The sequence below is a fragment of the Bison bison genome, unplaced genomic scaffold (genome assembly GCF_000754665.1).
Source record: "Bison bison bison isolate TAMUID 2011002044 unplaced genomic scaffold, Bison_UMD1.0 scf7180017864531, whole genome shotgun sequence".
Lineage (NCBI taxonomy): Eukaryota > Metazoa > Chordata > Mammalia > Artiodactyla > Bovidae > Bison > Bison bison.
The window spans coordinates 8655598-8670204 of record NW_011495081.1 but is presented as its reverse complement, the minus strand read 5'-3'; the positions used below and the strand labels follow the sequence as shown (position 1 = coordinate 8670204).

The following is a 14607-nucleotide window of genomic DNA, read 5'->3' as shown; positions in this document are numbered from 1 at the left end:
TGGCATCACCGACTCAACGCACATGAGTTTGGGTGAACTCCGGGAGTTGGCGATGGACAAGGAGACGTGGCGTGCTGTGATTCATGGGGTCTCAAAGAGTCGGACACGACTGAGCGACCGAACTGAACTGAAACGGGAGTCCAACAAAACTTCTTCCTTTCTATCAAGCTTTCTTTTCCCTATTGAGTTTTGTTTTTTTTTTTTAAAGATTCACAATATTTAAGTAATTTATTTATTTATCGGCTGTGCCATGCAGCCTGTGAGATCTTGGCTCCCCAACCAGGGACGGAACCCAGACCTCCTGCATTGGAAGCTTGGAGTCCTAACTACTGGACTGCCAGGGAAGTCCCTCCTTTTGAGTTTTTAGCTTTCTTTTAAATACCATCTATATCTTTTGTTTCTGTAATAAAAGCAAGATAAAAGTTTTACAGAAGTTTTGGACAAAAAGGAAAAATCACTACAAAAATCACTACAGCACATTTACAGCACATTTACACAGTCATTGACTTTGCACAGTTAATTCCAGTGTTTATCCAGTTAAGTGCACCATCTTAATCCAGTTATAATTACAGTATGTCTGTGTATTTCCATATTTTTTTGTACTAAACTGCATAATGGAATAAAAGGAAGATTACTTTTATTTTTAGCAAAATAAAGTATTTTACATGGAAGGTTCAATCCAGGGAAATAACCATCATTTAATTACTGACTCCTCTACTGATGGACAGTTTTGCCTTTCTCCAAGGAATGGAAATCTGGCACTTCTCTTAAAGAACTCTGATCCTTTGAGAAGTAATTTTTAACCCAGGTGTTATTAAACAGTCCTTTCACAGCAAATGAACACAGCTCTCACCTGCTCCTTTGGCGTGCACGACTCTCTCAGGAATTCTCTCCCGGTCAAAGTGAGCCATTTCATCAGTGAAAACCACATCCTGGACGAGGAGGGGCCCTCGGGGCCCTACCGTCAGACTATTGAGTTTGTCTCCTACTGGATTACCACCTCCAGTGGTCAGGACATCAGGTTTCTAAGTGAACACGAGAGGAAAAGAGTTCAAGAGAGTCAATCACACCTTCAATTTCCACTGACACAGGGCACATCATTTTGCATTTTTACATCTGCTACTCAAACTCTTTTTAAATTTCCTGTGTGAAAAGTACTGAAACGTTACAAAATATGCAGCTGCCTGAAATTTTAATTGGGTCACAGAAATCCTATGAAATGCTGAGCAGGACGATATCTAGATAACTCACCAACTTGCTCCCCCTCTGGTCTAGGTATAGCCACCAGGCTCCACACAGGAAACCCCAGGTAGAGATCCCCCTAAAAGGGATTATATGTCATATGCGTTTAACACTGAATATCCAAACTCATAATGAGAGATGGTCCCCAGGGAAGCTATGCCTCCACCTGCTTTACAAAGATTTCCAAATACTTCCTGACCACCAGACATGTCAAGGCGAATGACCCTGTACAGTGCAGTACGCTGCTCTCAAGCAGTACTCAGCCATCTGCAGCATCTCTTCTCAATTCCAAAAGAAGTCACCGGCTTTTGTCATCACCGAAAATAAACAGTTACTGGTAAGATGGATTACAGCATTAATTTTCGAAAGATGCCAAATGTCTATGAGATGAGATAGGTTGTTTCACTGTAATTAAAAATTAGATCCACCCAATTTTCCCATTTCTATTATAGCAGGAGCCCTTCAGCTGTCCCTTCTCTAGGGTGGGAGCAGCATTTTTAAGCCTCTCGTGATCCCGGGCAGCTTCATCTTGCTCTGTGGTCACATTCTGCTTTTGACAGCAGCCAACTGCCTCTCCCACAACCTTCCCCAGTCCTCCCCTGGCTACTAGCAAGTTAGTCAACTTTTCATGTGCAAAACAATAAAAATGGCAGGGGAGGGGGGCCAGTGGTGGGGGGAGAAGAGCATGTGAGAGAACACCAAGCTCGGTGAGAGGAACGGTAAACGGGTCAGAGGGTCATTTCCATCTTTGCATCCCGAATACAGAAAGGCGCTGCTGCTGAGAAACTAACGAGACCACATCCCAAGACTCCTCCTCAGGACCAGGTCAGGGTGATAAAGTCAAGACTAAAACCTACGCCCAGAGGAGGCAGATGCAGAGCCAGTTGGATGAGGGCATGAGCGAGTTGAAGGACTAAAGAATGAGATGGTCTCGCCTCGTGACAATGAATCATGGAATCTTAGTGTGGCAATGCTGGAACGCTGCCGTCACTGGGCCTCCTGCCCACCCAGTGCAGGAATCTCCTCCATGACATCCATCCCCCCGAGAAATGAAACCTGGGTTTGTAGGTCAGTAACATTCAGCCTCTCTTCTAGTTCCCTGGTCTAATAGATCAACTGTCCTCTCTTTTAACACCTTTCCAAGCCAATGGATATGCAATATGTCTTTAAAACAAGTGTGGCAGGAAAAGATTCAACAGTCAGCAAGACAGAATGGAGGTCATGGTCAAAGATCAGGGAGGAAAAGACTCCTGACTTCAGGCGGTGTTTAGGGCAACATCAAATAAGAGATACTGAATTTAAACAAAGATAGAGAGTAATCACTAGATGAAAAGAAGGACACAGTATATTCACTGAGATGGTGAAAATTAACAGAATTAATGCAATGAAGCTTTACTAAATAAAGTAAGTGAAGGTGGAGCTGGGAAATGGACCATCAAAAGCAAAATTTTAAAAGTCATTTCTGAAAAAAAGCCAGTTCCATGCAGTAAGCATTGCAATTAACCCCAGAATAGATACAATTTGTTTTGATTTTTGTTTAAATCAAACTTCCAGCATTCTCAAACATTTAGAATAATTTTGAACCTGATGCTAGGAAAGATTAAAGGCAGGAGGAGAAAGGGAGGACAGAGGATGAGATGGTTGGACGGCATCGCCGACCCGATGGACATGAGTTTGAGCAAGCTCCGGGAGTTGGTGATGGACAGGGAAGCCTGGCATGCTGCAGTCCGTGGGGCCGCAAAGACTTGGACATGACTGAGTGACTAAACTGAAGTAGAAAGCAGTGAAAACCAGCCCTCCTGGGCTACAAGCAATGACAAAAATGTCCCAGAACAGCAAGACCTTGAAGATGGTACCTGTTTAGAGTACAGTCAGATGAAGCCACTCCCTGCATGTGCTGAGAAAGGCAGAGGTGATGACAAGGGAGGGGAGTGGTAAAGAAGGGAGAAAAAATGAAAAGCCTACCAAAGGCAGAGGCAGCAACTGTCTGGCAGTGGTGATGAGAGCAACAAGTCAGCGGACTTCAGCCAGAGGCCGGGAAAGACGGGGCAGGAGGGAAAAATAAGTGGGAGCTTGTCTGTTGGTCAAGGACGTAAGAAGCAGCCACAGTGCACCTGGGTCTCATTAGTTCAACAGCCCCATGGCGGACCCCTCTGCAGGCTGGATGGCAGGCGTGGGGCGGCAGGGGAATGGATTTAGCACTAGGGCCCCCCAGGTGACTCATTTCAAGTCACTCATTCACTGTCCTCCCGGTCCCCACAGACCAGAGCCCGGCAGGATGTATCCCTGTGACCTGCACACACAAGGGTAGAGGTCTGCCCCCTCAGAGGAGGGTAGACAGAGGGCTCCTGAGGACAGCGAGTGCCAGTAAAACCAGAATATAACCACACCCTGGAGCCCGTGCCCCTGTTTTTCACCAGCAGCAAACAAAAGAAACAGCATCCCCAACATCCCGTGACGCAAGCTCTGGGCTTTCTCTAGGGATATGATGGAGGACGGTTACCACTGGTCCAAAGCTAATCAGAAAGGACAAACACACAGATTCAGCACAGCTGATGGAACGGTACCTAGTTTCTCATTTCCTTTTGTAAATACCATTTCTCGAGCACTTGCCATATGCAAGGCTTTTTTTTCTAGCTATCTTCTTTCAAGCCTGTCCACAACCAGTGAGAGGAATATCATTACTTGTTTAGTGGTCGATGCCACATGCTCAGAGTATTTAAGTAACTTTATGCAGATTTCTGTGTGGCAGCACATAGGAAAGTATGGAAGGGCAAAGATATGTCTGCCAACTTGCTGGTTATAGGGGTTTTTGTTTTTTAAATTTTTTGGCCACGCCACGTGACATGTGGCATCTCAGTTCCCCAACAGGGACTGAACCTGTCCCCCTGCACTGGAAGCGAGGAGTCTTAACCACTGGACGGCCAGGGAAGGGCCTGTTTTAACTCAGTGCAAGACCACTTACAACTAGAGTATTTTTGAGGACAGAAGAGCTCTTCTGTTGATAGGCAATTCTGAGAGCTCCTGCTCTGGAAAAGCAGCATCAGTTACCTGTTAATATGTTTAACATCTTTCTGGCTGCCAATTCCTCATGACAACCGTACATGCTTCTCCCGGACCACTCTTCCTGCCGCACCCATGCCACCCCACAAGCTGGGCCAAGGGCATCTTCCTGGGCCCACAGAACAGATAATCTCATTGCCTTAGTGCCTTGTGATTTTTTCTCTCGAGACAGTATACTCTTTCTGCATCTAGAGCCCTGCCACAAGTGCACAACCACGGCTGAGGATTCAACAAGGGAATGAATTAAACTGTGGACCGATATGAAATGGCCAAGAAAGATTATTTCTCAAGAGGAGGAGGAGGTAACAATAGCCCATGCCTCTCCCTGCACTTCCCTCCAAAAAGCAAAAGGGAAATATCTGAATTTATAGCTTCAAATTCTTTTCTTTTTTTTTTAGGTGATGCTGGGTTTTCATTGCTGTGCAGGGCCTTTCTCTAGTTGTGGCAAGTGGGGACGACTCTCTAGTTGTGGTACGCAGGCTCCTCATTGCTTTGGCTTCTCTAGGGGCAGAGAAAGGTCTCGGCGTTCAGACTTCAGGAGTTGTGGCACACAGGCTTATTTGCCTCGTCGCACGTAGAATCTTCCCAGATGAGGGGTGGAAGCCACGTCCCCTGTATTGGCAGGTGGATTCCTAACCACTGGACCACCAGGGAAGTCCTGTAACTTCAAATTCTGATGAAAAACCGTGAAACAAACTTGTCATAAAAATTGCTGCAGCAATTGGCAAGAAGTATTTTGGCCTGGTTTAAAGGCTAACACCATGATTAGAAAGAGAGGCTCGAGATCAAAGTAAAATTCCACTTTGGCTTTGCTGTTTGTATTTTTTGGCTCAAACTAAGACAGGGATGAAGAAATTTTCCTGGGAGCAGTCAAGATGGCTTTCTCTGGTGAAATATTTTGTCAACATAGTTGCCACTGGTAAGTGCCCTCTGCTCACAGAATTTCCAAGAACTCGCTATCGTAGGCTTCTTTTTTTAAACTGAAAAAGAGGGTCATACAAACTGTCCCCAGCTTTCAATCCCAATAGAGTCATAATGTCAGCTTTATATTCTCAGAGATCAGTACAGAATATACCTAGCGTCTTCTAGCATATCAGTGCCTACAACACACCGCGTTCAGAAAACCAAAGACTGCCTTGGTCCTCGAGTTTCTCGGTGGGGGGTTAGAATGACAGTGAGGTGGTGTTCCGGGCCTCCTGCCCTGATGCAAGGAAGCGGGGAAACTTCCCCTGGTGGGGCAGTTTGGGAAAGGGACCCAGGCCTACACAGGGCCCACGCTCTTCCCTTTGGAAGCCAGTGGCCACAGTAGCATCTACTCCTCTGGTGGTCTCCAGAGTCGCCTAAACACAAGGCGTAAATAAATTCAAATCAGGGAAACGGCCTCAGCAGGCCCTCTTTGCCCAAACTCCTACCCACATTCTCCAGTTAAGCCTCAGCTTATAATGAAGACGATGCCTGCATCTCCTGTCATCCCACTGATTCTTTCTTCCTCTCTCTGTTTAGGTGTGAAAGGCCTTACTAGACACACTCAAGCTTCAGAACAACAAATATCAGCTTGCTCTGCGGGCACTGTTCTACACTCTACTCAGGTTATCACATTTAGTCCACCTCTCCAAGGTAAGGACTGTGAAAATCTCCACTATACAGAAGAGGAAACTGAGGCGTGGAGAAGTTATACAACCGGCTCAAGGCTACCCACCTAAAATGGGGCAGAAGCAGAGTTTGAACCCAAGCAGACTGGCTCAAGGACCCAAAAGCACACACTATAGTGCTTCTCAGAACAGCACAGCTTACATCTCCTGCACATATTCTACAGGCTGGGTAACTGACATGTGTTGGTTTAAACACGTTTTATATAAATTAATTCTCACAGCAATACTGCAAGGTAAGGAGAATTGTTATCCCATTTTCAATATGAGAAACGAAAGGGGAGGGAGGTGAGGTAATCTGCCCAGCGGTCAAGCCTCAAGTTGAACCCTGTTTGATTGTAAAGCCTGACCCTTCACAGGTTACTAAATCACTGTAAACTTCATTTAAAACCACCCTAAGGAAGAGACAGATGGACTTAAGAGACATATCAATCAATGCCATGTGTGAACCTTATTTGCATCTAGATTTGAACAAAGTGTTAAAAAAAGAAAGACAATGTCAGGGTTCCTCAAGACCTCCCCCGCGTGATTCTCTAGAACTCACAGAACTCAGCATCTAGCCATCCTCAGGCCATCATTTATTACGGCATTTAGATACAAAGCAAAATAAGCAAGGAGAAGGGGCTCCTTAACTCTGCCAGTGGAGCCACACAAGACATGCCTAATTCCCCCAGCAAGTCGTGGCAACTCACATGAACTGCTGTTCTGTAGGGGAGCTCTTAGCGGGGAGAGCTGGTGTGACAAAAATTCATTATTGAAGCTGACAGACAAAAGCTTGGAGCTTCATTATACCATCTTTTCTGTTCAGCTCCGGTTTGAAATTTTCCACAATATAAAGTATGGGTTGTTTTTTGTTTTTTTGTTTTTCCATGAAGAATCAAAGAGCAATGTCAAAGAAAAGAAGTAAGGGAGAAGTTGAAACAAGGGACAGAAATAAAGGGCTGCATCATGCATGAGTGGTTACCCTGGGCAGGCTCTGTGTTAAATACTCTTCCTACATCAACACATTCGGTCAAGACAAAGGACAGGCAAGTTCAGCACTGTACTCAAAATATACAACAGACCAACCAGGTGATTAACGCTGGCTTCTTCCTGGTGGTGATTCAGTCACTAAGTTGTCTCTGACTCTTGCAACCCTGCAGACTGCAGCCCATCATGATGGCTGTTCATGGGATTTTCCAAGAACACTGGAGTGGGCAGCCATTCCCTTCTCCAGGGGATCTTCCCAACCCATGGATCGAATCCATGTCTCTTGCATTGGAGGCAGATTTTTTGCTGAGCCACAGGCTCCTGCCCAGAGATTGTCACTAGAAAACGAGAATCCTAACTTCCATGCAGGTCATTCACTCATAAATTCTGAATTCAATAGATGTGCTTTTTTTGCGTCTTAAAACATCAAAAGCATTAGAAAGTGACTCACCTCAATACCACATCACACTGAGGGGGTTCTCTAGCACAAAAATCAGTGTCCTGACAACACTGGGAAACGTCGCTGACTGCCTTAAAGGCTAAAAACTATGCTTTCTGGGCTCCAAGTGGTGACTTCATCACCAGGATATACTTCATCTTGTAAGCTGACTTCATGCTTAAGCCACCAGGTGCCTCAGTATACGTCAAGAACCGCTGGTCATTCTAAGTGCAAGAGGCAAGAATGAGTTCCTGTCCTACTTTACTCATTTCTAAGTTATTCTATACCATCCACCTCTAGAAGTGCCATTCAATAAAAAAAAATTGAATAATATATAATGGAAAAAAATGAAATCCAATAAATGTAAGAAAAAATCAAAATATGTTCTTCATTAAGAACCAAATGGGCCCTGTTGGTACTAAACAAAGTGTACTAAAGAGTCAGTGAGTGACAATAGGCATGTCAACACTGTGCTAACTGCTATGAAATATGGCCTCAGGCTGACAACAATGCCCTGGGCAAGGAACAATAAGGTCTCACCAGCAAGCCAAGAATTGCCCTTCCCTGGTAGCTCAGATGGTAAAGAATCTACCTGCAATGCAGGAGACCTGAGTTTGATCCCTGGGTTAGGAAGATCGCCTGGAGAAGGGAATGGCAGCCCACTCCAGTATTCTTGCCTGGAGAATTCCATAGATAGAGCCATGGAGTTGCAAAGAGTCAGACAAGACCGAGCGATTTCACAAACAAGGCTGTTGGTGTCAAAGTGAAGCCTGTGAGGGCAGAGGGAGCAAATGCCTGAAGAAAATTAAAAAGTGATTCCAAGGATCCCAGGGAAGACAACTAGTGGGGGTTTTTTTGTTGTTGTTCTTTTTTGTAGATATTAATCCAACTTTATTAGTAATCACTTTTTTTTTTTTTAAGTAGGTCTGGATGAGCTCTATCAGCTTTTTTTTTTTTTTAAACAAAATTTATTGAAACACAGCTGATTTACAGTGTTGTGTTAGTTTCAGGTACATAGCAAAGTGATCCAGATAGATATTTTAGGTTCCTTTCCATTACTCATTATTACAAGATATTGTGTATAGTTCCCTTATGCTGTACGGTAGGTTCTTGGTGGTTATCTGTTTTATTTATACTAGTGTGTATATGTAATCCCAAACTCCCAATTTATCCCTCCCCCACCACTTTCCCCTTTGTTAACCGCAAATTTGCTTTCTATGTCTGTGAGTCTATTTCTGTTTTATAAATAAGTTCATTTGTATCATTTATTTTTAGATTCTAGTGGACAGTTTTTATTCCAGAAAAAAAAAAAAAAAAGTTGCCTTTAACAAGGAAAATAAATGTCAGACTTCAAGGTCACATGGTTGGACCCCTAAGCACAGACTGATTGAACACACCTCCTTCCTCACCCTAATGGGAAATGTCTGCTTTTCAAACAAGGTTCTTTTGTATTATTTTGTACAAGAGGAAACACGTCCCAGTAGCTGCTCACATTTTTTTTTCTTCTTGGTGAGCTGTCTATATTTCCAGATATGGTGAAAATACACTGCTACTGGTTTTCAATAATCAGCAAACAGAATAATCCTACCGGGAATAAAGCCTTGAAAATACACGGAATGGCTACTGAATAAGAGGTTTTCTCTGTTTTGAAAATGACTTTACTAAATAAGTCTGACAGCACTGAGAATTGCACTAGTCCTTTACTTTTTCAAAAAAAAAGTAGGGAGTAAGAGGAGACAAAGGCTCAAAAAATGAAGGATGACCGATGCACTAAGTAAAAGACTCCTTTACTCTTAGCAGGAGAAACGACAGCAGTCACAGTACTAGAAGGAAAATGAACAAAAAAGGTGGTCTCCACAAGAAATGCAAACACACATGCACAAGAAGTTATTCAGTCACCTCTCTCCAGCCCCCGAGTGTCGGCAACGTTACGTCAGTGCAGCTAGTACCAAGTTTACCCTAAAAAATACATAAACCCTCAAAGGTTCTGTCTTGTGACTCACTGACAGGAATGGATGGTCTAAAACCCAACTTCTCTTCCAAGTAATTAGGAATTGTTTAAAAAGGAAAGTCTCGAAATGCTCAAAGTCTCCAGTTTTTAAGGGATCAGAGGCTACTAATTACTTTAAGTTTCCCACAGGAAGAGCCAATGGCATTCTAAGCAATAAAAGTTTCCATCAAGTTTCATTCAGAGGGACTGGAAATAACCTGGAGAACCACCTCCCTCCCCTAAACCTACTTTGAGAGAAAGAAAAAGAGAGATTTTTAAGAAGATCCAAGTCATACCTATGAACGTATTTGATTTGTCACTCTCCTGTTAAATTTCACAAAGGTCCCAATTTACTTGTCAGCAATGAAATATGCCCACAAGGAGAGACGCTCCATAAATTGTTTTCATGCTGGCTGACTCGGTTCCAAAGGAGGAGACACCCAGCACGACATTCAGCATCCGGTTTTTGAGGGAGGAGATGGCAGGGTGCCCTCCAGCAGCAGTTCCACAACTTAAAGTGCTCATAGTCCAGAACAAATATAAACAAAGTGGGTGGTGGAAGGCAAGATACTGATGCAGACCTGCCCGCTTATTTTTTAAAAAAGCACTTGCCAAGCAAATGAAGATTTGAAAAAACAAAAACAAAAACTATACTTTACTGTCATAAATTTCTAACAGAATATTTTAAAAGTCCAACATACCCTTCTGAAAGAGATTATGCCTGTTTGCCCATCACCACATCAGAAGAAAATGGCCAGAGATATTGTCACCACATTGAAAGTATGTTTGGACACGGTGTAGAAGGGTTGGCGACCTGGGTGTAGAGGGAGACTGTCGCCCAGCCTCGCTCACAGTGGGTGCAGCCATGTGACACGGTTCTAGACAAAGGAATGCAGGCAGAAGTGACATACACCACTTCCAGCCTGGCATCTAAACCTCCCACATACTGTCCTCCACGCTCTTCATCGTCTGTGACTAGACAGTGATGTGGAGGGCAACATTAAGAAACCCTGTGTTGCCACAGGAGCAGCCTCCTGCAGCCTGCAGCCTTGGGGAACTGTGGGCTGCCGAGGACTCACTACCTCCTTCTGCAACCTCAAACCATTTTGGCTAATCACATAAGACAGAAATAAACTTCTTATAGGTTTATGCCATTATACATTTTGGGATGTATTATTACAGCATGTAGCCGACTGTACTTAAAACATGGGCTATGAATCAAGGATAGTAAAACAAACAATCCAATGTTTTAAAGGACAAAAGATTTGAACAAATCCATTAAAGAAATACATATGTGTGTGTTGGTCATATCTGACTCTTTCTGATCCCGTGGACTGTAGCCTGCTAGACTCCTCTGTCCATGAATTCTCCAGGCAAGAATACTGGAGTGGGTTGCCCTTTCCTCCTCCAGGGGATCTTCCTGACCCAGGGATCGAACCCAGGTCTCCTACATTGTGGGCAGAGTCTTTAGCATCTAAGCCACCAGGGAAGAAATACTGTATACCACTGGTCAAATAGGCACATGAAAAGATGCATCTCTGGTCATCAGAGCAATGCAAATATCACTTCTTATTCACCAGAAAGGCTAAACTTAAAAAGAATGACAATCCCAAAGGATGGCAGGAGGTGGACCAATGTAAATCTCAAACACTGTTGACAGAAGTGTAAAATGGTAAACCACATCAGAAGAAGGCTTAGGAATTTCTCATAAGACATTCACTTACCTTATTCACTTACTCGCCAATTCTATTCACAGGTATTTTTTAAGAGAAATAAAAGCATATGTGCACAAAAAGACTTGTATAAGACTCTTTATAGAAACTTAATTCATAACAGCCACACATTGGGAATAGTCCAGGTGCCCAACAACAGGATAAGCACATGGTGCTCTAATCAGACAATGGTGCTCTAATCAGTAATAGTACTAGTACTATTACTACTCAGCAATACATGCAATGACAGGAATGAATCCTAAAACATTTTTGTTTTATCTTAAAACATATTTGCTGAATGAAAGCAGCGTTAACACAAGAAGTACCTAAATCAATGGTTAAAAAGCAAAATCATCAGTGGTTGCCTGGAGCAGGACTGCAGGAGAAGCAGGAAAGATGGGAAACAGCATGAGGGAACATTCCAAGGTGATGAGAATCTTCTACATCTTGATAAAAGAACCAGATTCACAGGTGTTTATCAAAAAGCACAGATTGGTGTACTTCATATTTGTATATTTTTGTATATAAATTTTGCCTTAAAAACATAAATAAACAATGAATTCTGGTAATTTGCATCAAGTCTACTGATGTCTACAACATACTCTGAAGTGCCCCTCCAAAACATAGGTTAAGGGATGTATGAAGGGACAGACAGATATGGAATAACATGTTAAAAGAAATTTTTTAAAATGCTGTGGGTATATAGGCATATACTACACAATTTTTCTCATTTTTCTGAATGTTTGAAAATTTTCCAAAGAAAGCATTGGGAAATTACAAAGGGTATGTGACAGATGCAAAATTCCTTTGCGAAGTGGGCAGTCTCCTCATAAAAATAAGCAGTTTCCACTCAGAGCAGCTCAAGTAAGGAAAAACAAGACGCCAATGTGACTGCCCATCAAGACAATGTAAACAGTGCACTGAGATGCATGGGCAGAGGAGACAGAAGTATTTCAACTAGGAGTCCCCAGATTATAGATGCGCTTTGCAGGCCAGCTGTTTCTCACATGGGTGACCATGTAGGGCAAGTCACCAGCAAGATCTTAATGATTTAACAACAGTTAATAATTCTCCCAAACAGTGACAAGGCAAGCTAGTCTCAACGGAGTCCTTTCAAAAGAATGAATTTTGTTTTATGAGAATCTCATTTGCCCATATTGTTTCCAATTCACCGAGTATTCATGAACACCTCCATGTGAACCAAGATGCAGCAACCACTGGGTGTACAGAGAATCCTGGCTCTAGGAAGCAGAGTTCTAATCTTGACTCTGCCACTGACTAGCCACTTGTCCTTGACTGATAAGATGCTAAGTCTCTCTGGTTCACTTTGACTAAGAACTCATGAAAAGCCAAATCCCCTAGTAGCACATAATAAGGAACAAAATGAGAAAAGAGATTTTCCAGGCCCTTTAAAGAGAATGGTAGCCTTCTCACAAACAGGGAACTACAAGGTAATCCATGAGCACTCAGCATTAATCCTAGTTCATGAACACTAACCCGGTTTTAAGGAAGAGCACTAAACGAGTACTCTGTCACTACCTAGACGGGTGGCATGAGGTGGAAGGGAGGTTCAGGAGGGAAGGGACATATGTTTGCCTACGGCTGATTCATGTTGATGTATGGTAGAAACCAACACAATATCGTAAAGCAATTAACCTACAATTAAAAATAAATTTTAAAAAGAAGAAAGCGCACTAGACAAGATGAAGAAAGCATGACTCTAGTCCTCTCTCTGCCATTAACCAGCCGCCATGGGAACTGGGCAAGTCCCGAACACTCTCTAGCCCAATTTGACAAAAGAAGACTCAAAACAGAAGTGCTCCCATCCCACCCAACCTGCTCAGAGATGCCCTTGAATGCTCTACATCCTAGGGGTACAGGCCAGGAATGACTGGCCAACCACTATAGGGCTGAATTCCTACTCAGCTGTAAAGCTCTTGTTCAGATGTCACCTGCTTTGAGAAGCCTGCCAACTGGGACATTCACTCCCTTTACATTCAGCAGATAACCTATATTAGTGCCCTGGCCACGTTGGAAGGTAACCATCTATTTACCTGTCTTGTCTCCCAAACTTGACTTTGAGCTTTCAGCCTCACTGGAATTTGTTCCACTTGCCCCAGCGCCGTGCCTAGCACATGCTGGCACTCAAAGCATAGGTGTAAATAAATGCATTAATTAATCACTAAGGTCACTTTTAGCTCTAAAATGCTAGACGATGTTTTTAAGTGCAAAAGAAATCATGGGTGTACAAATCTTTTTATTTAGCTGTTTAATGCTGTATCTGCGCTTCCCTGGAGGCCCAGATGGTAAAGAATCTGCCTGCAACACGGGAGACCTGGGTTACATCCCTGGTTCGGGAAGATCCCCTGGAGAAGGGAATGGCAACCCACTCCAGCATTCTTGCCTGGATAATTCCATGGACAGAACAGTCTGTCTGTGGGCTATAGTTCATGGGGTTACAGAGAGTCGGACACGACTGAGCAACTAACACACAAACAACGCTTTATGTTCAATGCTGGGGACATGGAGATGATAAAAGTCGTTCCCTGCCCCCAAGACACCCCACACCCCAAATACGAAAGCTGGTAGTTATTGTTTGAGCCAGGGCAAAGCTAGAGCCTGCTCCCACTTCCCCCGTCACTTCCTTTCTTGCAGCTGCAGCTCTCTGCCTCTTTCCCCATAAGCCTTCACTGCTGCCTCAAACTGCAACCTCTGTCCCAGCTGGCAAAGGCGCAAAAGTGTAAGCCAACCATCCACGACCTACAGCCTACCACAAACCCTGCAGGACCGCTGCCCCCGGGCCCAGAACCCTCTCCCCTCCCGCCCGCGAATGTAACAGCCCAACCAGACCGAAAGGAAGCACACAAACACCCCTAGCCCCCGCGCGATCGGTGGTACAGCCCTCCCTCCCTAGAACCTCCGGGCTGTGGCAGCAGGGGCCGTTACTCGAGAACACCCTGCTTCCTACGCGGACCGTAGGGCCGGCTCGGAGAGCGCAGGGTGTACCTGCGCGGCCCTCTGCTCCTTCCAGTGTTTCATCTGGTCGCTGGCTGGATCCCGGTTGTCCGCCATGATGTCTGAGTGGCGATGCAGAACTTTGCAGGTGGGCCCGGGTCACGCGTCTCCAGCGCCGCAGCTGAAATAGGCGACTTCAGACTCCGCCACTCAGCTCCGCCCCCCTCGTCCCGCCCCCTCGGCAGGACCGCCATCTGATTGGCCGCTTGAACTCCAGGCGGAATGGGATTGGAAGCCAAGTAGGGGCGGGGCTGAGGAGCAGGGACTCCGGGAGAGGAGAGGCTGGGAAGAGATAGGAAAAGGAACGGCACCGCCTCACCTCCGACCTGCAAACGCCCGGTTAACTAATTTGGGGTTGGACCCCGCGTACCCAGATGTGACTGTCTCCTCGGCTTATCAGTATCCTTCAGGGTGCCCTGGGAGGTGGCGGTTGGTGGCCTGCCAGTTTTTTTGAGGGAATGCTTAGGCCCTGCTGGGTGGGGCTTTGAACTCTGTTAACATGCTTTCAGCTCTTAAAAAACAGAGAGA

The 14607-nt window shown here is 44.6% G+C and overlaps 1 protein-coding gene across 1 annotated transcript in view; it reads right to left on the bottom strand.

Moving 5' to 3' along the window:
- The window catches only part of CAT (catalase), a 36046-nt gene extending 21822 nt beyond the window's left edge, over nt 1–14224 (bottom strand). Inside the window, exons 1-2 of the mRNA XM_010831839.1 lie at nt 14071–14224; nt 854–1025 (exon numbers count right to left, since the gene is read on the bottom strand). Coding sequence (XP_010830141.1) covers nt 854–1025; nt 14071–14136 — 238 coding nt within the window. The 5' untranslated portion in view covers nt 14137–14224. The remainder of the gene's footprint in view (nt 1–853; nt 1026–14070) is intronic.
- Nucleotides 14225–14607: the final 383 nt, after the last annotated feature.